The 25,561-nt window shown below is 40.1% G+C and overlaps 4 protein-coding genes across 12 annotated transcripts in view; 1 reads left to right on the top strand and 3 right to left on the bottom strand.

Annotated features, from left to right (window-relative positions):
• si:dkey-88l16.3 (low-density lipoprotein receptor-related protein 2) overlaps window positions 1-390 on the bottom strand; it is a 29,261-nt gene extending 28,871 nt beyond the window's left edge. For all 4 annotated transcript variants that reach the window (XM_039999945.1, XM_039999947.1, XM_039999946.1 and 1 more), the window contains exon 1: window positions 263-390. In XM_039999945.1, the coding sequence (XP_039855879.1) occupies window positions 263-320 (58 nt within the window). In that variant the 5' untranslated portion in view covers window positions 321-390. The remainder of the gene's footprint in view (window positions 1-262) is intronic.
• Window positions 391-1,988: 1,598 nt separating this feature from the next.
• LOC120714450 (nodal homolog 2-A-like) lies at window positions 1,989-4,150 on the top strand. The gene is made up of 3 exons (XM_040000670.1): window positions 1,989-2,351; window positions 2,646-3,406; window positions 3,509-4,150. Exons 1-3 carry the CDS (start codon window positions 2,051-2,053, stop codon window positions 3,659-3,661), a joined length of 1,215 nt encoding a protein of 404 aa, XP_039856604.1. The 5' UTR covers window positions 1,989-2,050; the 3' UTR covers window positions 3,662-4,150.
• Window positions 4,151-6,428: 2,278 nt separating this feature from the next.
• LOC120714451 (eukaryotic translation initiation factor 4E-binding protein 1-like) lies at window positions 6,429-9,921 on the bottom strand. Its single transcript, XM_040000671.1, has 3 exons — window positions 9,674-9,921; window positions 7,317-7,508; window positions 6,429-6,781 (listed from the first exon to the last, which is right to left on the bottom strand). Exons 1-3 carry the CDS (start codon window positions 9,807-9,809, stop codon window positions 6,750-6,752), a joined length of 360 nt encoding a protein of 119 aa, XP_039856605.1. The 5' UTR covers window positions 9,810-9,921; the 3' UTR covers window positions 6,429-6,749.
• A 5,342-nt stretch (window positions 9,922-15,263) lies between these two features.
• The window catches only part of ank1b (ankyrin 1, erythrocytic b), a 76,156-nt gene continuing 65,858 nt past the window's right edge, over window positions 15,264-25,561 (bottom strand). For 4 of the 6 annotated variants that reach the window (XM_040000046.1, XM_040000042.1, XM_040000044.1 and 1 more), the window contains 5 exons: window positions 20,538-21,192; window positions 20,276-20,411; window positions 19,725-19,796; window positions 18,073-18,167; window positions 15,264-17,868 (listed from right to left, as the gene is read on the bottom strand). In XM_040000046.1, coding sequence (XP_039855980.1) covers window positions 18,099-18,167; window positions 19,725-19,796; window positions 20,276-20,411; window positions 20,538-21,192 — 932 coding nt within the window. In that variant the 3' untranslated portion in view covers window positions 15,264-17,868; window positions 18,073-18,098. The remainder of the gene's footprint in view (window positions 17,869-18,072; window positions 18,168-19,724; window positions 19,797-20,275; window positions 20,412-20,537; window positions 21,193-25,561) is intronic. The other 2 variants (XM_040000047.1, XM_040000043.1) reach the window with 2 other exon arrangements.

The following is a 25,561-nucleotide window of genomic DNA, read 5'->3' as shown; positions in this document are numbered from 1 at the left end:
TCGCTTATTTTAAACGTCCTGAAACTCTAATGTTGCTAGTTTCATACTAACTTGTCTCGTTGCTACAATCATTCTGATTAGGCAAACTCCATGAAGCACAGATTATTTGAAATATAGCTCGTAACCCTGAACATCCATCTGCCGCACACAAGCAAAACCCTGACATATAGCGAACCCTAAAATCCACCCCGTAGAAACAGGTTTGCCTATTTTTGTGAAACTGAAAGTGTCTACCCTTGGATAGTCAAAGAAAAAAAAATACCTCTCAAAACTCTCAAATGCGCCAGAAAAATCAAACAAACCAACAGGCGCCAATCCATGTCGACCTGCGCAGCTCATCGGGATAAACAGCAGCAGCTGAGAGGAAACGCTTTTATCCGGTAGCTGCGGCGGACAGAGTCACTTCCGATCAAGTTAAAAACGCCAAATAAAATTTGATTTATTCCGCTGTGTTTAAAGTTAAACTCGACGTTTTCTTAAAAAGTGCCAAATAAAACATACTTACATTATTTTTAATAATAGCAACCGCACCCTTGAATTAAGTTAATTTAAAGTTGCATTTGGAGAGCTTTCTTTTTTTTATTAGATGGTGATGAAGTTCTACCACCAAGTCAGGCTGATGAATTATTGCCCATTGCGAAAGGTTTTGTGGTTTTACGCACGGAAGAACAGTTACGATGTGTGCGCATGCAGTGATATTTTTGCACTGTCTTTCTAGATAATGATGCTAGTATTTCAGGCTCAACATGGTACCGTGTTACTGTGTGTGCAGTGCACTTTAAGGTTTTCATCTGGTTGTGTTACTTGCGCGCTGTTACATGAAAACATGAATTATATCCAATATGAAATTCTTTCGTTATGTCAATTAATGAAACAATTTGACAGTACTGCTTTTCATTCGTCCAACTAATTGAAACGAATTAGTTAAAGTTTTAAATAAAACTAGCTAGTTTGAATAAATTTTGTTTGATGTTGTCACAATGACTTAAAGGAATAAAACGACACCTTTGAACAGTTTCACCTTTTGTTAAATGTTTTCATCAGAAGCACGGCAGCTTTGTACATGGGCTCTTTCTTCTTTTCACTGAGGTCCCGAAGCTGTTTAGTTTATGAATGGAAACGATTAGCGGGCAGTTATCACTCTGGGTGTGTTAGCTTTTAATGGCTTTAGCGTCCGATGAAAGTCGTGTGCCTTTGGAAACGCAATATTACGCAAGGAATGACTTACAGTTCCTAAAACAGTGGCCCAAATTAATTATACTGTCTTTGAACTTTCCCTTGATTTTAATTGTTTTTCTATATGTACTGATATTATATTATATTATATTATATTATATTATATTATATTATATTATTCTGATAATATGCCGGAACACACGCATTGCAGGTTTCTTTTAAAACAGTAAATTAAGGAGATCACCGGTTTGCTTCCGCATATTTTCATATTGTTTATTAATATTTTGCTGATTAGGCTTCCTGATATTTATTGAAAATGTTCAGTTCGTTTTATTAATTTCTGAGCACTGACATCCCTTTAAGATTAACAATACATTAAAATTTAATTTAATTCATTAAAAAAAATAACAAACAAAAATCGTATTTATTTTGGTCTAAAATAACCTGTTATATTTTCCGCTTGTGTCCTGGACAGAAATAGGACACAAGGGGTTGCGCAGTTTGTTAATGATGTCATACAAAAAAAAAGCAGTTTTTTTGATTAACTCTCTTGTTTCTTCCAATTAATCAAGGCGCAATTGTGTAGCTCATAATCTCTTTAGCTAAAAAATATTATCATGCCTTTTAATCTGAGGGATCGCCAGTATACAAAACATCAATCAGAGTGGGGGACTCCACTTCAAAGAGCACTCGGTTTCGATAGCCCATAGGAGGTCCCTGTTATACCCCTTAGATCACAGGCGTCCTTCAGCCATTAGAGGCCTGACAGCTGTCTTCAAAGAACTTCAGAGAGACACGTGTGATTATAAATCCGGTTCTGGGACTACACCTGACCATTCTGGATCTGCCTACCGAAGAGACAACACGACAAATTATGAAGAGACGAGCTGTGGATTTTGCTTTTGCGCTTCTTCTTCTAGTGGATTTGGTTCAGGCTCTCGCCATCCCTAAGATGCACCCTGATAAACTGCTCCGTGGGAGGAAAGCTCGGGACGGTGGGGCCAGACACGCTGCACAGAGGCACCGCATTAACAGTCTGCCGCACTACATGATCCATCTCTACCGGGTCATGCTGATCGAAGACCAGATCAGTACTCAGGCTGACAGCGTGCCCCACACTTGGAACGACGAAAATCTTCACAGCTCCGATTCTGTGATCAGCCTGGTCGCTAAGAGTGAGTATTTAACATCAGGGAAATTACGAAAACGGGCTTAGGTATTTTGAAAGCCATTTGAAAGCCACGTAGCCCAACTTTTCTTTTAGAAAATATGGATGAAAAAGAATAATTTACAAACAGAAGCGCTTCATAAATACATTTAGCAGCAAAATGTACTTTAGTTTAACACACTACTACAAAATGTGTTTTCTCTCTATTCCCCTTTAATAGTTTGCATGTCTATTGTTAAATAAGTCGTAGCTTTACCCTGTGGTACAATTCTAAAAATGTCTTTTATCGTATCTGTTTCAGGCTGCCAGCAGATCGGCAGGAGATGGTCCCTCACTTTTGACATGTCCTCCATATCTGCAAGCGACATTGTCCAGCTGGCTGAGCTTCGCATCCGCCTGCCAGCTTTTAAAGAATCTTCCAGCGCTTCAATAGACATCTACCATTCCCACAGTGAGCGGTGCATGGGCACTCACTGCCCCGAGAATAGGCTGCTCCTTGGCCACCTTAGAGTTCATCCCAGTTCACTGGTGTCGCCGTCCTCCTGGAAAGTGTTCAACGTGACGCACATAGTCCATCGCTGGTTGCAGCATCGGGAGCATTTCGCAAAGAGGATGGGGGAAGAGAAGCCAGAGGAGAGAGAGCAGGAGCATGAATTATTTCAGCACCTCACAGCTGACAGGGTCATCATGGTGGTCTTCTTAAAGCATGAAGCAAAGGACCAGCGAGTACCAACGCTCATCCGCACAGCAAAGCACTCCAAATACGCTGGTCTGGGCAGGGAGCACGTACCCTCCAGGATGAGGAGCAGCAGAGAAAAGAGGGACCAGCAGACCCAGCAGCAGAGAGAGGAGGGTGGGAGAGATGCTCCCAGTGACAAGGCAACACAAGAGGAGAAAAAGGATCATCTGTGCAGGAAGGTGGACATGTGGGTGGACTTTGAGAAACTCGGCTGGAGTGAGTGGATTGTCTATCCCAAACGATACAACGCTTATCGCTGCAAAGGGACCTGTCCCACACCAGTAGATGAGACCTTCACCCCTACTAACCACGCATACATACAGGTAAGACTGAAACACCTCATCATATGCGACAGTACTGATAATGCCCCAACAGCATGAATAGATGTTCTCTAATCGATTATTTTCTTCTTCTCCGCTCTCCAGAGCCTGTTGAATTATCATCATCCAGACAAGGCACCCTGTCTGTCTTGTGTGCCCACACACCTGGCACCAATCTCCATGCTGTACTTCGAAGATGGAAAGATGGTCATGAGGCATCAAGACGACATGGTGGTGGAGGAGTGTGGCTGCCAATGAGGGAAACGCCTGCAGAAGGGAAATCATAAAACCCTTCAACTTGTGAACCACGGGACCAAAGGGGTCTACAGCGAGAGTACTGGGATCTCAGAGCGGCAAAGTGGGTGCGTGTCTGCTGGCACAGAGCTGTCCAGGACAGAGACTGCTGATGTGATGCAGGAAGCTTCTAGTATATATCCTGGACGATTCTCTCTAAATTACAGAGCTAAACAGTTATGAAACAGCTTCTGTTTATAAGAAATTATGTGGGACTATAAGCTGTGCCTTTTAGTAGCCATGTCTCAAAAGGCACGACATGATCACAGACTTAAGCACTATATTGTCACAGAAACTATGTTGTTTTTATGCTTCAAGACTGAACCTCTAATACCATTGAAATTACAGAATGGTTTACTGTAAGCGCTTTAATTATTATCCTTATCATTATTATTAATATTCTTTATTGAGATGTTTGGGTCACATTGACCTATTTGTATATTTGCTGCCATAATAGAGCAATAAATTGTTTTTTTTCTCTTAAGCAACTTGACCAAATTGTGTTTTCATTTTGAAATGTTGGTGGTAAAGAAATATTCTTACCTGTTAACAGAAAAACCACACACTAGAATTAAAAGCACAGGAGTTGTTAGGTTTTGGTGTCCAAGGCTGTAGATGGAAATGTCTCACAAACAGCCCCTGACTCTACAAAAGAGCCCAGGATCTAGATACTGCTGAACAAAACACTAGAAGGCACTTAGGTCTATTGGGTCTGTGTCATTTGGATGTTCTCTAATCCACACAAGGCTAATAGTATAAATACAGACCCAAATATGTGCATACACCCCCACTAATATTTGGTTGAATGTTCCTTAGTAAGTTCAAAATCAACAAGTTGTTTTTGGTAGCCATCAACAAGCACCTGGCATAATTCTGGCTGGATATCTGACCACTCATATCTGACCACCCAGTTCATTTGGTTTCCTGGCAAGTACATGGCTTTTAAGCGTAGTCTGCAAACTTTCAATTGTGATGACGTTGGAGTTTCAAAAAGGTCACGTCAGGAGCTTAATGTCTGCTTTGTTCCAAAATGAGGGATCATGTCCTGTGGAACAGCCAACTATTGACACTATGTCCAAATTTCAACCATCTAACTGCTGATTTGAGGTGAAGTTGAATAATTATGAGATAATTCCATTCACTTTGTGCAATGTAACAGTACCACCAGAAGCAAAACCGCCCAAGGGCATGATGCCAACACCACCATGCTTGACAGTTGGGACAGTGTTCATAGGTTTGAAAGCCACCTTTACCCTTCCTTAACATAGTTTTTGTTATTGTGGCCAAATACCTCAATATTTTTGTTATCTAACTGCAAGTTGCAGTCAAACTTGAAGGTGATGATTTTGGAGCAGGGGCTTCTTTCTTGGTCGACACCCTCTCAGTCAATGTCGATATAAAGCTCACGTCACTTTGGACACTGACACTGATATTTCAGCAGTTTCCACTTCGTGGCAGGCTTGAACTCTGGTGGTTCCTGAGTTTTTCTGGAACATCCTAAACAATTTCCTCTCATCCTGTATTTACATATAATTGTCAGATGGCTGTGGAGTTGGCAGTTGTCTAGAAATAGCTTCAAGAAACCTTCCTAACTTGTGTAGATCTCTTTATTGAGTTCCTCGGACTTCCCCGTTGTTCTGAGTGTCGGTGTTTCCAATGAGCACTGTTAAACAAATGAAAAGAGAAACTACCAGGAGTTAATCAATAATCACCCAAATAATTTCAAACTTGTGCAGATAAAAAAAACTACACCTTGAAAAAAGAACAGTTCAAAAAAAATAATTAAAAGTCCCAAATTACCAGGGTATTCATGCCGATGAGAACTGTGTGCAAACATCTGACCGTATCCAATATCTTTTATCACATTGCTGCATGTTGTGAGTCTCATTAAAAGCAGCCCTAAAATATAAAACATAAGCACCTTTACATCTGAGGTCATAAAATACAGCAGTCATCTATTTACCAGTTTTATTAGACAACTATTTATGATGCAGTTAAACATCATATTTCATTGACACTGCTTGAAATTAACAACCCCGAGGTAAGGATGCCTAATTAGTTTAAATGCCTGTTTTCATCTTTCCCCTTCGTCTCCTCATCGCTTGCTCTTCTCACATCTCTGATGGGAGGCACTAAGATCTGAAGAGAGGAGTTACCGATAGATAAAATGAAGGGACCAAAACTGCAGATAAGGTCAGGAGAGGTGAATGAAGAAAATGTCTCATCTTACTGCATGTAAATATGTTCATCATTATATTGTAGCCCTTCCAAACAATGGAGAATTAAAATAAATATGAACTTGTCCTCACAATAGTTTCACAAAATATTCTTTAGATTTTACACCAGAAAGTTATTTGGGTCATCGTCACTCACCAAACCACCTAATCTGAGGCTGCAGCTACCCGCAACCCTACAGGATGTACTGTGGGTATATTTTAGCATAGTTTTAGTGTTATAGCTTCTGTCATTAGAGCTTTGGGTCACTTTGGTTTTTCCACAAACAAAGCCTTCTTATTCTCTAGCCAACAGTAGCATGAAAAAGAAAGTTTCCCTCAGTAGTTGCTGATGATCAGACCAAAACTTAAAGATAGCAAATACATTCATCAGACTTCCAGAAATATGGTCGCAAATGATTTCTAAAGTTGAACTTCAGTTAACAGTTCATCTGCTGACACCAAATGGTCAGAGTCACTTACTGCAAGGTGTGAAATAAGACTTCACTATAAACAGATCGGTCTCTCTCTTTTTTTATTGGTAAAAACAAATTAAAGACAAGTCATCAAAGTTGAGAAATGAGTGAAATTACATAAAATTTTAATTATTTAATTGTAACAAAACCTTGACTTATTTGTCAAATATTTCATAAATCATACAAAGAAAAGAAACTGTTCATGCACATTTGAACAGGAGAGGCATTACAAAACGTTTTCAGAGCAATTCTGAACACAGATTACACAGAAAAAAGGCTCATCGTTTTAAAAGATATGCTTTTTTAATACTGGTAAAGAAAAACTATAAACTATGTTGCTTTAATCCTTAAAGCTGACCCGCTTTAGATGTCCATCTCAAACTGGGCATCTTCACCTATAAAAGAAAGAAAAACAACAACAACAAAAAATGGACAATTAATAGAAATAAGAGTTTAATGAAGTTTCCTATGTAACGTCGTGTGCACATTGCTCATATTGAAGGTGATACAATCACATTCAATCGGTTGCTATGAAACAACGTGTAATCCCCGACTGGTTGGCAGTGGTTCCTAGACACTGTTGGCTGTTGCTGGATAAAACTAGTTGCACGCAAGGTGCAGCATCAAAAACCTTCTAGTGATTGCTTTGGTTGCTAGCAGATCACCACAGCTACCTGTAGTTTTCCATGTTTGTTGTCAAATACTAAAGAAAGCGGACATGAAGAATGTTTGCCTTCAAAGTTTCATAATGTGTAAAGTTTACTTTGAAATGATTGGCACTTAAGAAATTGTTTTCCCACCTGCTGCCATCAACAACCACTCAATCAGTCAAGGAATCTTTATTTTTGCCAAATGCTCACAGACTGGTCTCCACTGCAAAGCTTTACCAGCTCATGTGCATTTTCCCATCTTTATTATGCACACGTTTACCTGCGCTCTCTGCATGCACGCTGTGCTCCGTGTTGTTGCTGAGCGACTGATCGGGCTGGTTTGTATCGCTGGAGGCATCGGGCTTGAGTGGCCGGGTGACGCCTGGGATGTCAGGCAGGTTGGGCGGCGTGCGAGTCAGGGGAGATGTCCGACACTGCAGGAGGAACTTCCTGTCGTAGATGATTCTGGTACCTGCGGGTTAGCATTTTCTTAAAGTGATGACTATTTGGGAAAATTCCGGTACAGCAGATAAACCTTGTACACACTAAAACAGATTTCAAAATAAAAATAACATGGAATAAATCAAATGTAAACAATGATGAAATAAAATAAAGATTAAAACTACTACTATTAATCTAAACTTTAAACATGTTGGTGCGCATATAGCTTGCTTGCTTTTCTCTGCTAGTGTGACCCAGCAATGCACAGGTCCATACATGCCCATGACATTTAGCCCAATTTTGCAGCCCATATCAGCTATGTTGGTACATATTCAGTGACTCACTTGTGTTTTATCTGTGTCCCACCTGCTAATGTTACAGGACACAGTATCAGTTGTAATGGGCATGTGCATCTGAGTCAGGTTTCTCACGACCGCTGAGGGAAAACATTTTCTTTTTTAACTGTTATCTCTGCAGTTGAAGCTTCCCAAGGCCCCAGCTTGTCAATGTTTAAAATAAAACAATGGCCGCCCCCAAAATGAGAAAAAAAAAAAAGGTCAAAACTGAGCTTACTGCTGGTCCAGGTCCTGAGTACGGCCTCAGATGATCTCTGTTGTGTGACCAATTGACCAATTCAATTTAGATTAAAATATTTTCTTTTGGCTACAGCTTTAAAGTTTTCTGAAATGTTCACATTAGCAGTTGGCATTTTATGTTGGTTGGTAAGTAAGCTTTTGGTGATTTCTCTCAACTGACAGAAAAGCATGTGATGTATAATCACTAGTCCCACTTGTTCATGATTAATACAACCAGTGTGTCCATGTTTAGTAAACATGTTGCTATTGCAGCTCAACAACAGGCTGCTGTAATACCAGGACTATAAATAGGATGTGACTGAGCACAGGCCAACATTTGACCTGACAGTCGTAAACTGTATATGCAAGTAAACATAGGCTGCACACTGTCCTTACTCTTGGATAATGACACTGAAGCTGCCATTCATAAGTGACGACTTCCACATTAGATTAAAGCTTATGCACATAAAAACCTCATGCAGAGGGGGCAAAATGCTAGATTTTGTAACCAGAGGCATCAGACACATGCAGTTATAAGTCTCCAATCAGCATAAATGGGAAAATAATTAAAGGCGGAGGAATAAAGCCATGTAAAATACACTGAAATAATCTCTGGTATTGTTAAACAACTGCAGTACGTGGATCCATAAAGTACTGCTTCTGCTAGTTGTTATACTTCGGGATACACCAATGCTGTCAAACATTAACAAGACAACATGACAGGACCTCAGTTACCTCCATTACCACGAACTGTTTTTGGAGCTGGATTTCAAACATAACTCCAAATATCTCTCTCTTTTTGTTTTTGTCAGGCACAAGTATACAGCACTTTTTGGATATCTTTTAAAAAAAAATTATCCCACTCGGCTGCACATTTATTAAATTTGAGTATACTATTTTTAATAGCTGTACAGTATTTTTTTTATGTTGTAAATTTGTTGTAAAAAATCTTATTTCTTGTTTTTTATTTTATATTCTTTACTTTTATGTGAATCTCCATGCTCCGTCTGCCACGTTACTGCTGGAACACGTGGATTTCCGCAGTGGGGGACTATAAAGGATATTTCTATTCTATTTCTCTGTCTCTAAGTCATATGGATAAGCTAATCATGATCTTGGGATACTAAGTAAACTGCAGTGTTGGAACTTTTTTTAAAATTCTGAGATATATAAAAGAAAATAAACTGTCTTTATAATTGTTTTTTATTTTTCCGATTAGCATCTGAAGAGGAAAATAATTCACATGTGAGGAAACCTTTTGAGACCAAAACAAAAGTTGGTGCTGCTGCTTTCTAACCCTCTGCATACCCCTGACATGTACAAACTGTTCAAACTGCTGCTTTCAGGTAGGTGCTACAGAGAGCTGTTTACTCAACCAGCCGCTCAGACTGTCACTCTGATGAACACTGTGAAATAACCCACTGTTGCGTCATTCAGGTCATATGCACATATGCATTACTGAGTTTTGCAAGTACAGTTTGTATAGTTTCTTAAGACGTTGTGTAACTTGTTTTTATTCTTACTTCTGGCGTGTACTGCCTATTAAGAAAAGCAAATAAAGAGTAAAAATAAATACAGATTATTCTGAATCCCTCTCTTTCCTCATTCTGGACATCAGTACCTCCAGGCGTGGTGCTGAACAGAGTTCCTCCCGGGGTCGTGGAGTAGTCGTTTGGCAAATGCGCAGCGTCGTGGATAACGACCCGCCTGACGGCTGGGATATCCCGGCTCCTGGTGGCCTGGCCTCCCGCTGACATCTCTCAAATCGCTAATGACACTCCACAGACGTGCATGGAAAGCTACACTATGCCTCCACGTGCTCTGAGAAAACCCAAAACAACATCCCAGGAACTTCCTACAAAACGACACGTGGGGCGGTGGGCTATGATTGGCTGAAACCAAGGGGCGTCACTTGATGTTGACAGTGGATGTTGTAGTTTTTTCCTCCCTCCTAATCTGCAGCAATCAAATACATGCAATGGTACATTTCTGCAAGAACACTTTACAGCAACAGCAACAATAAAAATATACAGCATACACATCTTATAAGACATTTGTCGTGCGATTAAAATGCACAACTGTTCAAAATGTACAAAAGATTTTCAAAACCAACACAGAGGTAGGCTACAATCATGCAAACAACGGGATGGAAATGTAGTGATTTCAATGACAAAGAAGTTCAGTTTGTATACTTACAGTGCATGATAGCGTAAATGGCATTCTTAAGCACATTCCACAAATCAGTATATGATCAACTACAGTAAAAACATATTTATGAAGAGAAAACACACTGTGACAGTCAAAAATATTAATCATGCTTTTTTTGGGTTTCTTTCTTCAGCCTTTTAACCATACATGACAGTACAATAAATTAGCAGTCTGTGCATATTTGTACATTTGGCAGACCAAAAGGATCTTTCTTCCTTCTTCTTTCTTAACTGCTTAACACTAAAAACTGATATAACAAATGATTCAAAGAAGCTGAAGCCAATCCCGTTTATTCAATCACCACTTTGTGGAGAAAAGAACAATTTTTATATATTTTAGATGTGAGATATCTGAAGTTCTCGTGTATGTATGTATTGTGTATGTGCAACTGCTTTGGGACATTTTCCTCGAAAATAAGGTTTCAGATGCATAAGAAGGGAATAGATATTGCATAAAATTATTGGATCTGTCGAATAAAACATTAAGAAGATGCATGTTTGTAACTTCTCAGACATCCAGGACACACGTCTGTGTCTTGACGTGTGAGACAGGGTACCAATTCAGTGATACATCCACAGAGTAAAAAGACGGCACTTAAATACACTTGCTGCGAAAACAACACACCACATTTATGTCACATCTTTGTTTATTAATTCTTGTAAATGGTTTGAGCTGGTGTACAGGGTAAGATGATCTATACATATCTTCATGTCAGAATGACTCTGATTGAAAGGCTTGTATACATATTCACGTTGGTTTATCCTCTCTCCGGGACAATACAAAAGAAAAGAAAACAAGTGGTCATAGCTACAAAGCCTCTACATTCCCCATGACGTGGACGTTGGCCTAGTCTAGATAATGCTTAAAGAACATCCATAATAACTCTATGAGGGTGCATAGCATTCTAATTAAATATATTTTGTCATATATTTATACATATATTTTCATAAAAACATCTTTTTTTTGTGCATGTGCGCAGTTGCATTCCTTAGGATAGAGTAATATGATATTGCGTTTACATTGTCATGTATCCATTCTAAAGGAGTATAGGTGATCTTTATTCTTTGCAACAGTTAAAATTTTACAATACTCTTTAAAATACATTGCTGTAGGTTACACGTCCTCTCAGATCACATGCCTGGGAAATTGCGGTCTCTCTTCTTCCCGCTGATCCAACCAGGATTGGAACCAAACATCATGATCATTATCATCATCATCATACACACACACTCACACACACACACACACACACACACACACACACACACACACACACACACACACACACACACACACACACACACACTCACTCACACTCACATACTGTACATACAAACACTGGGGAAGTGCACAGGATCACAGACAAGTTTAATTCAGACGGCAAATCCAAATGATCTATGTATGGAAACATAATTAAACTACTTCATACATCATTTTGCTTTGTGGAGACTTTTTTCAGGATTTCAAATGTGACTAAGCAGGAAGTTAAGCAGGAAGACAGCTCCTTAAAGTCAAAGTTATGATCCTTAAGATTTTAGTCCTGGTTGATGCCTCTGCCTCTGGGGGAAGTAAGCATGTTTTAAGAGTACTGACTACACTCAAAAAAATCTGTTGTTGGATGAACACATTTTAATCATGGCACCTATTTCCACGTGATTTAACCAAGTACAATAACCCTTTTTTGACCATGTCAAACCAACACATTTGGCATTTGGTGATTTAATGTAATCAGATTACGTTGGATCAACATAGTATACTTACATTAACTTGAAGTGATTTATTTAAATATGTAGAGTGAAATTTGTTTTAATTCATGCTACACAAGTTAAAAACTTTAGGAAAACACAATGAAATCTTGTTGTTTGAACAACTACTTTGTTAGTGAAGGCAATTACTGCTAGTCTTGCTTAATGAGCCAATATGGGGGTTGATGATTTCATAGAGACAAACAATCATTTGCACTTAGATTCATGGGTAATTTAGAATCACCAATTAACCTAACTCTAATTACACACTGCAAACCAGACAGATTGTGGATTTGAACCCAGGCCCTTCTTGCTGTGAGGCAACAGCACTAACCATCACACCACCAACCAGGATTATTCAATATTCTGTACGTTTTTGTCCTTGACAGGTTAAACCACAATAAATAGCGATAGCATACACGTGGTGTGGGTGTAGTTGTCTGCCTCTTAAAACGCCAGGGTTTTTTTCCCTACAGTTTGACATCTAATGTGATCTTGAGAATTTTGTGAGTCCAGGCAACTAATCACTCTTACTAGATAGTATCATGTCGTCTCAACAAGAACAAATTAAGTTGCTGAATTTCATGCAGATGCTACATGATTTAATTACGTTCACCATAGAAACATGAAATTATCTAGTTCTAATTACAAGTTTGAATCTTGTACATGTAACAAGATGGAAATAGTTTCTGCATGCGAGCCAGTGCCTTAAACCTGCATTCTTTATAATGGCCAGCAGGTGGCGTTGGAAGTCAAATTGTATCAAAGTGTTTGGACAAATGACCCCACTTCTCATTTGCTTTAATGCCTCAGTTAAAAGAAAATCTGTTGATTTAATGATCTATATTGCTAGTTTAAAGTATTATTTTATAAAATAGGATATCCACATTGTAAATTATAGCCTAATTTTTATTCAGATAAACGATAAAGTGTGCAGTGTCCCTTAGTTTTTCCTGCCAGATCCAAACCTTGCTTGTGCCATCTGGTTCCAAGGAAACACAAATTAACAACCAAAATGCTGAAATTGAGGCTTCAAAGTGGGTCTCTACAAATCAGTGAGTGAGACATACTGTGAGATTATGGGAGCTATGGCCAAATTTTTATAAAATGTCAGTGACCAGATTTGCAGTCACTTCAAAAATATAGTATATCAGTTAAGTGCAAAGGGGTTTCCAAAGTTTCTTCACATACAAAAGAAAAGCAACAGTTCAATCAGAGCTCCAACAAAATCATGGGATTAGCACTAAACTTTAGGACTGTTGCATGCATCCACCATTTTACATCCACTACGGTCACACAGTTTTTTCATGAACCAGTTTCTTGCTGCTGATAATAAAACTACTCTACTATGGGATGCAAATTGAAAAACCTCTGACCTTTAACAGCATCAAAATACATTTTATAGTGTGTTAATCTTAAGGATTAAAACCTCAACACAGAAATAAAACATCTGGATCCAACCCCCATTCTTGTGCTGATACAGTAAAAGTCTTAAAGACTAACAGAGTGATTGTGGGAGCTGTGAAGTCGAGTGGGCGTCTTATTTGTCATTTGTTGACTTTATCTTCAGCATAATGGCCGATTAGGTAAGATTACACAATAACGTGCATTGACAATTGAAGGTATACATACAGGGAGTGCAGAATTATTAGGCAAATGAGTATTTTGTCCACATCATCCTCTTCATGCATGTTGTCTTACTCCAAGCTGTATAGGCTCGAAAGCCTACTACCAATTAAGCATATTAGGTGATGTGCATCTCTGTAATGAGAAGGGGTGTGGTCTAATGACATCAACACCCTATATCAGGTGTGCATAATTATTAGGCAACGTCCTTTCCTTTGGCAAAATGGGTCAAAAGAAGGACTTGACAGGCTCAGAAAAGTCAAAAATAGTGAGATATCTTGCAGAGGGATGCAGCAGTCTCAAAATTGCAAAGCTTCTGAAGCATGATCATCGAACAATCAAGCGTTTCATTCAAAATAGTCAACAGGGTCGCAAGAAACGTGTGGAAAAACCAAGGCGCCAAATAACTGCCCATGAACTGAGAAAAGTCAAGCGTGCAGCTGCCAAGATGCCACTTGCCACCAGTTTGGCCATATTTCAGAGCTGCAACATCAATGGAGTGCCCAAAAGCACAAGGTGTGCAATACTCAGAGACATGGCCAGGTAAGAAAGGCTGAAAGACGACCCCACGAACAAGACACACAAGCTGAAACGTCAAGACTGGGCCAAGAAATATGCTCAAGACTGGTTTTTCTAAGGTTTTATGACTGATGAAATGAGAGTGAGTCTTGATGGGCCAGATGGATGGGCCCGTGGCTGGATTGGTAAAGGGCAGAGAGCTCCAGTCCGACTCAGACGCCAGCAAGGTGGAGGTGGAGTACTGGTTTGGGCTGGTATCATCAAAGATGAGCTTGTGGGGCCTTTTCGGGTTGAGGATGGAGTCAAGCTCAACTCCCAGTCCTACTGCCAGTTTCTGGAAGACACCTTCTTCAAGCAGTGGTACAGGAAGAAGTCTGCATCCTTCAAGAAAAACATGATTTTCATGCAGGACAATGCTCCATCACACGTTTCCAAGTACTCCACAGCGTGGCTGGCAAGAAAGGGTATAAAAGAAGAAAAACTAATGACATGGCCACCTTGTTCACCTGATCTGAACCCCATTGAGAACCTGTGGTCCATCATCAAATGTGAGATTTACAAGGAGGGAAAACAGTACACCTCTCTGAACAGTGTCTGGGAGGCTGTGGTTGCTGCTGCACGCAATGTTGATGGTGAACAGATCAAAACACTGACAGAATCCATGGATGGCAGGGTTTTGAGGGTCCGTGCAAAGAAAGGTGGGCTGATATTGGTCGCCTGAGTTGTTTTTTGAATGTCAGGAGGATGTATATTTGTGAATGTGGAGATGTTATATTGGTTTCACTGGTAAAAATAAATAATTTGGAATTGGGTATATTATTTGTTTTTTTGTTAAGTGCCTAATAATTATGCACAGTTAATAGTCACCTGCACACACAGATATCCCCCTAAAATAGCTCAAACTAAAAACTACTTCCAAAAACATTCAGCTTTGATATTAATGAGTTTTTTTTGGGTTCATTGAGAACATGGTTGTTGTTCAATAATAAAATTATTCCTCAAAAATACAACTTGCCTAATAATTCTGCACTTCCTGTATGAGAAGATAATTGTTTTATATTTATCTGGTGAAAGGAAAATCTTTTGCCTGTGCTTCAACAAAATTTATTTGGCTTTTTTTTTTCAATCTGTGACAAAAAAACAACAACAACCAACCAACAAACAAAAAATGAGTAAAGACAAAAATAACCAACAGTGGTGTCACAGCAGGAGCAGCGCACCAGCGAGGTTAAGGAGACATGCTGGCACCGACCACACACTCAGTGTTTTTTGGTCTAATGTGAATCACACAACTAAACTACACACATACACACACACACACTTGCACCAAACCACCCTGCTCCATCAAGAAAAAGTAAAAAACCAAACCAAAAAAAGCCCACGCATCACCATCCCACCTCAAACAGCCCCAACAGAAAACTCTAAATCGCTCACTTGTGTCCCACATTTGTCTTTGAGAGGATGACTCAGAACTTAGAAACAAACATCTTTTGTTCTTTCTGATAGAGCAGAACTGAAAACCTGAGTGAAGTAACAGTGGAAAACGTGCTATTATCCCATGAGGTTCTCGTGCATGGACTGGGCGTGGAAAGTAAGTGCATTTGCGTGATGTATAACCAATGTGTTCATTCATCCGGTCTCACTCATTCAGGCTACAGTAGCATTTACAGTACTTATGGGAGATATAGGTGATTTTAAGGAAATGCGTGCTACTATGATGTAACTCCTTCATGCTGCTGCCAACCAGTTTCTGCATAAAGTGTTTCAGAGCTGATGATTTACAGAAACACAAGTTGAATTATCCAGGGAAAAAAGAAGGAAAACAGAGTTCGGTGGATTCCACCTCATGGCAGCAGCAAGCTTCTTAACAGATATTAAATGAAGATATCCTGGTTTATATTTTGCTACGTTAAGTGCTGAAACACAAACACTCTCCGGCCTCCAAGGTCTCGCACTGCTACAGCTGAGTCATCTCATCTTGCATCAGTACGTCCTGACTCACTCACTTCAAGGGCGAGCTTCAATGCCAAATGCTGTTCATCCAGATACAGTTTGTGTCTTCTCTGAGGAAACCAGTCTTTTACAGTTGCCGTTCCATCTCCTCTTCATGTTTTTTTTGTTTCTGTGTATTATTGCTGTGGCAAACTCCAAAGAAAACAAGAAAAAAAAAACAACAACACTGACCAGGCAATAATTATTTAACCGTGTGATCTATGTTTGTGTGTTTCTGGAAATGTGTTCATATATGTTTCTGTGCTTTTGCCTGTGCTATATATGAATGTGGGTCTTGACAGTTCACGAGTCTGGGGTCAGTGTTAATAAGACGATCACAGTGCTACCTGTCTGTCCTCGCTGCCATTTCACTCTCGCTTAGAAATCCTCAAATCACGGCATCGTCACACGAATGAGATCCTTCATGTTTTCTTCACCACAATTTGAAATATTGACTCAAAAATTCAACAGTGATGCGCTACAGCCACTGCAAGCAGATAAAAGAGGGAGCACAGAGGGTTTGGAGGACCTTTAGATGCTGATGGGAGAGGACTGTGATTTGACTGCATATAGACTGAGGCTACTGATGGGTGAAGGTAAAGTACGCTACTGGGGAAAAAAAAGAAAACAAAAAAAGCAATGGAAGAGCACAGAAAAGCTTGAGGGAATAGAAAGTCAAGCTTTGTGCCCTCAGAGCTGCTGTACAATGCAATCGAGCACCCACGCTTTTTCCAAAGAAAACATTCCCGCTGTCTGAAAACATTCCCCCTGAAAACACGAGGGGAGCTAGAGGTTCATTTCTCATCCGCAGTCAAACAAAGCTGAAACCCAAAGTGGACGAGTCCCAAAGAAACAATGAGGAGCGATCTTCATCCACAAAGGAAAAAAAATTAAAAATGTAAAAAAACGCACGCGGACAAGAAGTCACGAGCAGGGCAGCACGGCGGCTTTCTCATTCCAGCGCTGAGCACGCCGTGACATTACAGGGACAACAAGCCAATCATGGGGAAGGGCTCAGCGCCAAGCTGGAAGCAAGAAACACATGCGGTAGAGAAAAATACACGCACACACACATACACACACTGACACATGTCCACGTAGCATAGAGTGCATATATCACATTTAGAATAACAGGGCAAAGGGTCCAGTGAAAGAAGCGTTGGGAGGCTCAGCAGAGGCTTAGCTGTATAGAGAACCATCCATTGAGGGACTTCTTTTTTTTGGCTGTAGTGTTATTGGACTCAACTTGCTGAAACAAACCACTCCAGTTGGGGGAAAGAAGGCCCTTAAAAAAAGCCTGTAACCCTTATGTGGGTCCGCCCCCGTACCTTGTACCCCTTCAGTTTGTAGATAATGACAGTTCAAAAGGGCATGCACCAGCAGTCATCATGCGATTACAGTTCACAGGAAGCACTTTGTTGCTTTTTTTTTCTTAGTTGTTTAACTAACATTTATGTTTTTTTGTATAAAAAAGAAAAAGAAACGGTATCGTCATGCCTTAGTCTAGGTGATATTTTTTTTTACAAATATTATAAAACTACAAGTTTAATTCCTGTTTTTTTTTCTCCTCTTCTATTTTGTTTTGTGGTGCTCCATGGTCACAGGTTGAGGATGATTCTGTTTGTTTTTTTGTTTTTTTTAATAGTCTGCACTTCCTCCATGCTCATTTTCCTCTGCGGTCCGGTCGTGTTTTCGTGGAGGATGGTTTGGCAGTGGCTTTCCGGTCCTACAAAACAGAGACAAGGAGTACACCAGTAGATATGCATCACATGGGCTAAATTAGTCTTAGCTTCTATAAAATCACTGCCAAAGTTTAACGAATGAGACAAAACGACGTATGAGAGATGATTAGGCTCTAACAGGCTCCAACAGGGTGCCGTAGAAGGCATCTATCCAAGCACTGGGATGCACTAGTGCTTGTGTCCCATACCTGAAGGGATGGGCAGAAAGTGTATTTCAGTGTTTAACTCTCCGCAGACTGCTGCGCTGCACTGACTGAGCGCCCTTTCTCACATCCACCGCCACCTGGAGCAAGGAGGCAGGGAGGAAGGAAGGAAGGAAGGAAGGAAACAACACTTGGACCAGTTAACGGCTGAAGCCTCCATGTGAAACCAGAGCAGGAAACTAACTTGTCTGCCCACCTGGCCGCTGTGGCTCACAAATTTACCATCATTTCACAGTTAATCAGCCAATCAGTCACAAGAGATTTCATGCCATACAAATGCCCGTTTTTATAATGTCATTTTTAAAAAGCTTTTTTTTTATGATGATCTCTGAATCATAATTGGTTTAAGTTCATATCTGCTGTCAACATTTGCCTTGTGGCTGCTGTTAATTTCCCACCCTGTTGGCCAGGCTTTGTGAATAACTCACAGTAAAAAGCACAGGGTTTGCAGTGCTTGGGTGTGACAAAAGGTTATCAGTGTTAACTAAAACTGAAAGTAGGTGTGAAGAAGGTTTCAACTAAAGTTCAAATTAAAACTAAATCAAGTGAGAATTTTTACAAAATGAACTAGAACTGAAAATATACAGAAAATAAATAAATTCAATAAAAAAAAAAAAAATAGAATAGAGCGATGATTGTCCTATTCCAATGGCCTGAATGGCCAGAGTCTTTCAAACTTATATAAGGGGGAAAGGTGGCTCATTACAGCCAAAGTATGCAGAAGTGCTGAATGTATAGCATATTGAATCTTTAAGCAGACTGATTACATCAGTAGAAGACCGCACCAGCAGCTAACTGACGCTACTGTCTTTGCAGGCTCACCAAAACTGGATGAAAGAACATTGGAAAAATGTTGTCTGGTCTCATAAGTCTTTCGACCACAAGATAAAAATGGCAGGGACCACATTTTATGCAAATAACGTGAAAGCATGGCTCCATCCTGCCATACATCAGTGGTTCAGGTTTGAGTCGATGGTGTAATGGTGCGGGGATATTTTCTTGGGACACCTTCAGCCGGTGAATACTGACTGAGCAATAGCCTACCTAGTATAGTTGATGACCACCTCCATCCCTTTATGTCCAACTTCATTTGCTGCTTTTCTGATCTTTCACTATACTTCCCCAATTCTTCCTGTTCATAGTGAACTCCATTGCAACTTTCCTGTGCAACTTTTCAGAAAGTCCGGCAGGCTATGTGCTGTTGAATTTTGGAGCTTTGCAGGCAAGCACATCTGCACTGGTTGCAGAGTCACAATCCTTCCCTTTGTGCAGCCAAAGACCTTTGGCAAATGTTTTAGGATTTGTCAGTTTGGTCAAATATGTCAACGCAATATGCACAAAGACATTTTACTGCTGTGAGTCAAGGTTTTGCATTGTAATGCCTCTTGGAATTACTTACATTTTGCCCATGCACCCAAATGACAAGCACCCAAATGTCACCATGAAAAAGAAGTAAACTCAAAAAAAGCAACTGAACAATCAAAACTAGACTGAAATGAGCAAATTCACCATGAAAGCTGAACTCAAAATAAGTGAATAAATAAAATTACACAAAACTCATAACAAATACACAACAATTATAATGTTGGTATGACCATGATTCACTGCAAATGAAAAATACCCACAAAGTGACTCACCTTTCTAGCAAGTGCATTTCCACGTTCTTCAACAAACTGTGCCTCAGCAACATACTCCTCCTTCTCCTCTCTCTGTTAAGAAAAAAAAGGCCACAATTTATATATATTTATAAAATCCATTTCTAATTCTTAACAAGGTGTTCTCAATCACAAATGTTAAATCATATTAATGGGCAGCTTTTCATTGGATGTGTTGAGCTGTGCAACACATCATTCTGCTCTGGTTCTGTGACTGATTGTGGTCAATCATCTGTTCTGATGATCGTTCAGTGAGATTAAGCTGTTGATGATTTTTTTTTTTTAAAAATCAAACTGAATGACGATCTTCCCGGTTGATCATTAAAAAAAGAAAACATGGAAAAGATGTTCCCCCTCCAGGCGCAGGGAGCGGCAGGTGGTCGGCGTTGCAACCTGACCTGTCCCCGCCTCTGCTCCTGTTCCCAAGCTCGCTGGCCTGCCTCCTGATGAGAGAAGCCCAGCCCCTTGTCAAAGGGCTGCGTGCCCTGCAGAAGGCGCCCACGCAGCACATGAGAGTAACCAGTGTCACACACCGGAGTCAGCAGAGCCTCCTGGGCCACGTGCAAGCCTGGCACACTGCCGTCACGCGTTGATGACACCGAGCCCACCCAGCCTTGCAGGGAGTCCTTGTCTGGCATGTAGGGTTGAAATGCTCCTCCTCCCACCATCCTGAAAAGCAGAATGCGAATAGACCAGAGGGAAGGGAAACAAAGAAAGCAGATATGTTAATTCTGAGTACAGGCAGTGGAAAAGAAACATATATAGAGTGATGGCGATCACACACAGTTGACTTACCGGTTGTCTCCGTTGTGCTCTGTAGCTCGACCCAGCCCCGCTATCTCACACCTCTGGGAGTACACCTGTTGGCCTGAAACAACAGAAATCCCTTCCACTGAGCCCAGCCCTACCATTCCACCTCCTCCTTTTGTTCCTCCTCCTACAGCCACACTCTCCACTCTCCTCATGTCCGACCTCTGACCTCCCAGCTGGCCATTTAGATTGACCTTGGGAACGGCACCACTGGCTCTCACCCTGTCCCTTTCTGCCAGTGCACTTGCTGGCTCCTGTGGTGCCTCCTCCTCCTCAACCTCCCCTTCCTCCTCCTCCTCCTCCTCTTCCTCCAGCTCCATGATGGAGCCGCTGGCCCCGCTGGCTCCACTGCTTGGGCGACCCAAGCTGCAGGGTAAGGAGAGTGTGGCGCCCTCTGAGTCGTCAGCCCGACTGCTGCCCTCTAGTGACGAGTCCTCCACTGTAACCAGAGAGGGGCTGACCCCTGCTGGCCACACCTGAACGTCCGACATCTCCATTAATGTATCTTCCTCTGTGGTGGCAATAGGGGCGCACTCGAGGCTGGAGACCTCTTGCCAGTAGGGCTCCACGCCCAGTGGAGATGGCAAGCTGTACTGCATGGAGGCCGGGGACAGAAGCTCCTCCTGCACCAGCCCATAACCTGGAGGGAAAACAGGAGCGAGACAAGAGATAGACTAACACCAAGCAGGCACAGCCACTGAGAGGGTGGGGAGGTGGTGGGACAACTGTTTCTCCAACCTACCAGGGAAACAGTGGGGCTCAGCTCTGTCCCAATATACCAAGACAAAAGACTTTCTCTTAATCAATTGCTTATCAATCACAATTTAGAATTCTAATTTAGGATTAAGATGCCTTGATGCTAAGCCAGTAATTCTGATTTGACTCTCAGTTAATCCCAGCCAACATGTTGCTTTCACGCTTTCGATCTAAAAGGCAGAACACAATGATATTACTCAAAAACTGTTACTTTGGCTAATCGAATAAAAAAAAATTCTTTTCAAGTTTGCAGAGCTATTCAGGTAACTGTCATTGGGACACAGCAATTTGTGAGGTGAGAGATAAAAGAATTTGGTGAGTCATCCATTGTTTGTGAGGTGAGTGATGCTGGGCTCTAGCTTGCTCCCACTTTCGGAAAGTGAATCTGCAGAACAGAAACTGTTCCTCGATAAGAGAAAAGAAAGATGAGTGTAGGGTTCTTTAATTGATTGTGGGGTTGGCACGATATTCTTTTTTAATAATTTAAGGCTTTACTCTCTTTAGTATAAATTTTCATCCTTTTTTGCTTTACATCAACATTTTATTATAATTTTTTTTAAGGTAGGTTTAATTGAGGTAAAGCCTGGATTTTCCACATAGAGGACTGCACAAATTTCGTTTCCGGTGCTAAAGTAGCAGCTGTGATACAATTGCCAAACATGTAATAAAACATCGCTTATCGTTCCAACCCTTGTCACAAGTCTCTGCGGGGGAGTCAGCAGCATCTTGCAGATTCTGGAGAAGAAAATGCAAGTTACTGCCGCATTCTCCCTGACTGCAGCTGCACATCAGAGTCATGCATTCATGTGTCTGTACGCAAAAGATCCCCTGCCCAGCACCCACTCAGAAAAATAAACAAATAAAACAAGTCACATGCACACACACACACACGCACACACAGACACACACACACGCGCACACACACACACAAAAGACACACACAACTTTTAATTTAAGGATAACTAAAAAAAATAGAATCACTGCATGATGTGTTGTTTAATCTTATCCTGTTAAATCATAAGTCGTTGACTAAGTCGTTGATTATATTAGATCCAATTAGATTGGTTTACACATTTCTATTATTAGTTCCAGGATGACACTTATTATGCAGCTTGTTGGACTACTTGACAAAAAGACGCACAAAAGCACACAGTCAAATTCACAATCACACACTGTAGTTGGTTCTAATTTATATCATACATATTTTAAAAAGAAAATTCAAATTTTGTTAGAATCTTTATGTAATCTCATTGAGATTTGACATTATCTGAGATTTTCGTTTCAAAGCTTGTTTTATTTTCTATGATAAATAATTAAAAAATATTAAATATACATTTAAAAATATATTTTGAGGAAGTGGCATTTTAATGTCTTTTTTCATTGTTTATTTTTTAAGACTATTTTTACATTTACTTTATACTACTACTAATAATATCTAATAATATTATCTAATAATAATAATAATAATAATAATAACAATAATAATAATAATAAAATAAAACATTCTGAATGTAAATTTTTTCATATTTTTCACATTTCGTTTAACTCAAATTAATTCGAAGCTTATAACCCACATGTTGATCTTTGGTGATACTTGAACATGGTAACACTTATATTTTGACACAAATCTGGATTAGTTAATTCCGTTAACAAAATATTTTTAATAAACTAGTGTGTCAGTGAGTTCAGATGAATAGAGACTTAACAGTAAAGTTGTATTTCACCCATATGAAACAAAGAATGGCACACTGACAGATCACAATGATAAACCACTGTAAAGCACAAAGTAGAGGCTGTGCTGTAATGTGAGGTTGCGGGCCGAATAGACAACCCACAGAATGAGTATAGTATGAGGTTAAACTCAAAATAATACTTTTAGTTCAAATGTCTTCGTGCAATGAAACATGTTAATTCCTGTCCTGATCCTCACTATATCCTGGCATCAGGGACAGTACACATGAACTAAATACAAAAAAAGTGTGTAAACCCTATTAGCATTTAATGTGTAATATCTTTTTAAATACACTTTTAACAGAATCAGTCATGAATTTATGCCCACCAAGAAGGCATCCTGATATCTCTTGGTACTAAATGGAAAATGCTCTGACGTTCATCTGTGGAAACAAAACACAGTTTAAAGTGAGACGTATCTGAAAGTTACCACAGAAAGTTTCTTAGACCTTCATGCACCGCTACTTTTGTTCATTTAACCATAATTTAATGTAGTAATGAGGCTATGGGCAAAAAATGACTGAGTAAATCAACATAGCAATTCTACCTTGTTGTACTATCACTAAAACTACTTCTGTATATTTCAATGACACACTAATACTAATTATCACAGTACGCACATCTATGGAGCTAAAAATCTAAACCTTTTCTGATGTGATCCACAACACTGTAATGGGTAAAATACACCTTTACTGTGTAAAGTAATTGTCTCTCAGAGTTTATGCAACAATGGTCCATTGTGTGGGTACACATGTGTGTGTTTCTGGGATGGTACAGGGCCAGGATGATCAGAGGTGGCATCAGAATGAGGTGAGCAAGGAGGGAATGAATCAAAATTAGAATGAGAGTTAGAATGAGTTAGATGAATGTGGGTTAGCCCTTCCCTTCACTCCTGCTGCTGAAACACAGACACGCTCACACAGGTGTCAAAGGCACAAAATGTAGTGAAGCACAAATAAACTCCACAGAGAATCTCATGGTACAAGAAACAGAAGAAAAGAGCACTACACAGCACACTTTACCACAGCAAACACACACTCACACGCACACATACATGTATAAACGCACAACACTGCATTCATTTAAAAACACACAAGGAGGACACACACTTTTAGCTCACAGGTGAAGCTCGGATGTACAAAAAAAACCATACACACCAGAATCAACACACACCTCACAGTAAAATCCCTGCTGGCAAATAACGTTCACACAATGTTAGCAGCAAGGCCATCATCAGACTTGGGCAAAAAAATACTGCATAGAAAATTTAGTTATAGATAATTCATGGCATTTTTTTTTCATTGGTTACTGGATTTAGCTCTTTTTATTTTAAATATAGTAACTGCCAAACCAATTACACAATGGTTAAGTGTTAAACCACTCAAATTGTAACTTACCAAACATGTGATTATTTTGCCCATGAATGAAGACCACCACAGCAACATTGTATGTTGAGCATTATGTGCTATGCAGCTGACCATGTGTTATAGCGTAGCATTAAAAAACACACACCATTTATTTTACAGGAAAAAGAAAAAGAAAACATTTGTTTGTTAATATAGCGTTAAATAAAAGACTGAAATACATCCATGAACAGAGAAAATATTTTACACTGTGAAGAAAACGTCATACATTGAAAGCATGCCATGCACATAAAAGATGTCACAAACAGCAAACATTATTCTGTTCAAGAAACTCTGCACTCAAACGCACAAACACACACACCCACGCACACCTGTACAAATGGCCATCTTGTGTTGGGGTTAAAATGAATTTTAAAATATTTTTGTGTAACTAAAATATTGAACTTACTCTCTATAATCTTGGAAGAAAACTAGAAAAAGTATGAATAAATTTCAAGCTCGGCTATATGATGTCATTTTTACTTGACTTACTTTGAATAAATAAGTCTGAAACACACACACACACACACACACACGTGCACACACGCACAGACACACACAGATATTGGAACAGCAAAGCATGCAGCATGCACATGCACAAACTGTAGTACACACACAGAGCTGTTTTAAAGAGGAGGAGAGGGTCCCCACTCGACTGAACGAGGGAGGAGCGCGGGAAAATAAGATGACAAGAGAAGAGGAGGCCCAGAGGTCAACATGAGGTCATATGAGGTCAGAGGTCGGACAGGAAGAGCTGTGAGGAGGAAGAAGAGCAAGAGAAGGGAGGAGGACGAGGAGGAGCGGGGCGGCTGGGCAGCAGATATGACATGTTACAGGTTCAGAGAAAAAAAAAGACAGAAAGTAGGACAGGATCCCGAGGAAAAGACAAAATTTCAAGACTGCAAGAAGACATTGTCGCTGGGGACCAATGTCTGCTGTCGATCAAGCACAACGTGACAGGTGAAATTTTATCTTGTTCTCAGACAGAAGAAAGAGAAAGAAAGAGGCAGGGACAGAAACAAGGTATGGAGGCCCAGAGCACACTGTCATCTGTGCACCAGCGCCACTTTTGACTAGTGTATCCATCCCAGACAGGACACATAAGGGCGTGTATGCACA

The sequence above is a fragment of the Simochromis diagramma genome, unplaced genomic scaffold, assembly GCF_900408965.1.
Source record: "Simochromis diagramma unplaced genomic scaffold, fSimDia1.1 OVJJ01000596.1, whole genome shotgun sequence".
Lineage (NCBI taxonomy): Eukaryota > Metazoa > Chordata > Actinopteri > Cichliformes > Cichlidae > Simochromis > Simochromis diagramma.
The sequence above is the reverse complement of the archived record's forward strand: the minus strand, read 5'-3'. Positions and strand labels throughout refer to the sequence as shown.

What these genes read in the sequence shown, in the direction of transcription:
- LOC120714450 (XM_040000670.1), top strand. Translation starts at nt 2,051, where the DNA reads ATGAAGAGACGAGCTGTGGATTTTGCTTTTGCGCTTCTTCTTCTAGTG. An exon ending in GATCAGCCTGGTCGCTAAGA is followed by an intron (nt 2,352 to 2,645) that starts GTGAGTATTTAA and finishes TATCTGTTTCAG; the next exon opens with GCTGCCAGCAGATCGGCAGG. An exon ending in CTAACCACGCATACATACAG is followed by an intron (nt 3,407 to 3,508) that starts GTAAGACTGAAA and finishes TCCGCTCTCCAG; the next exon opens with AGCCTGTTGAATTATCATCA.
- LOC120714451 (XM_040000671.1), bottom strand. Translation starts at nt 9,809, where the DNA reads ATGTCAGCGGGAGGCCAGGCCACCAGGAGCCGGGATATCCCAGCCGTC. An exon ending in GTTCAGCACCACGCCTGGAG is followed by an intron (nt 7,509 to 9,673) that starts GTACTGATGTCC and finishes GCTAACCCGCAG; the next exon opens with GTACCAGAATCATCTACGAC. An exon ending in CGTGCATGCAGAGAGCGCAG is followed by an intron (nt 6,782 to 7,316) that starts GTAAACGTGTGC and finishes TTTCTTTTATAG; the next exon opens with GTGAAGATGCCCAGTTTGAG.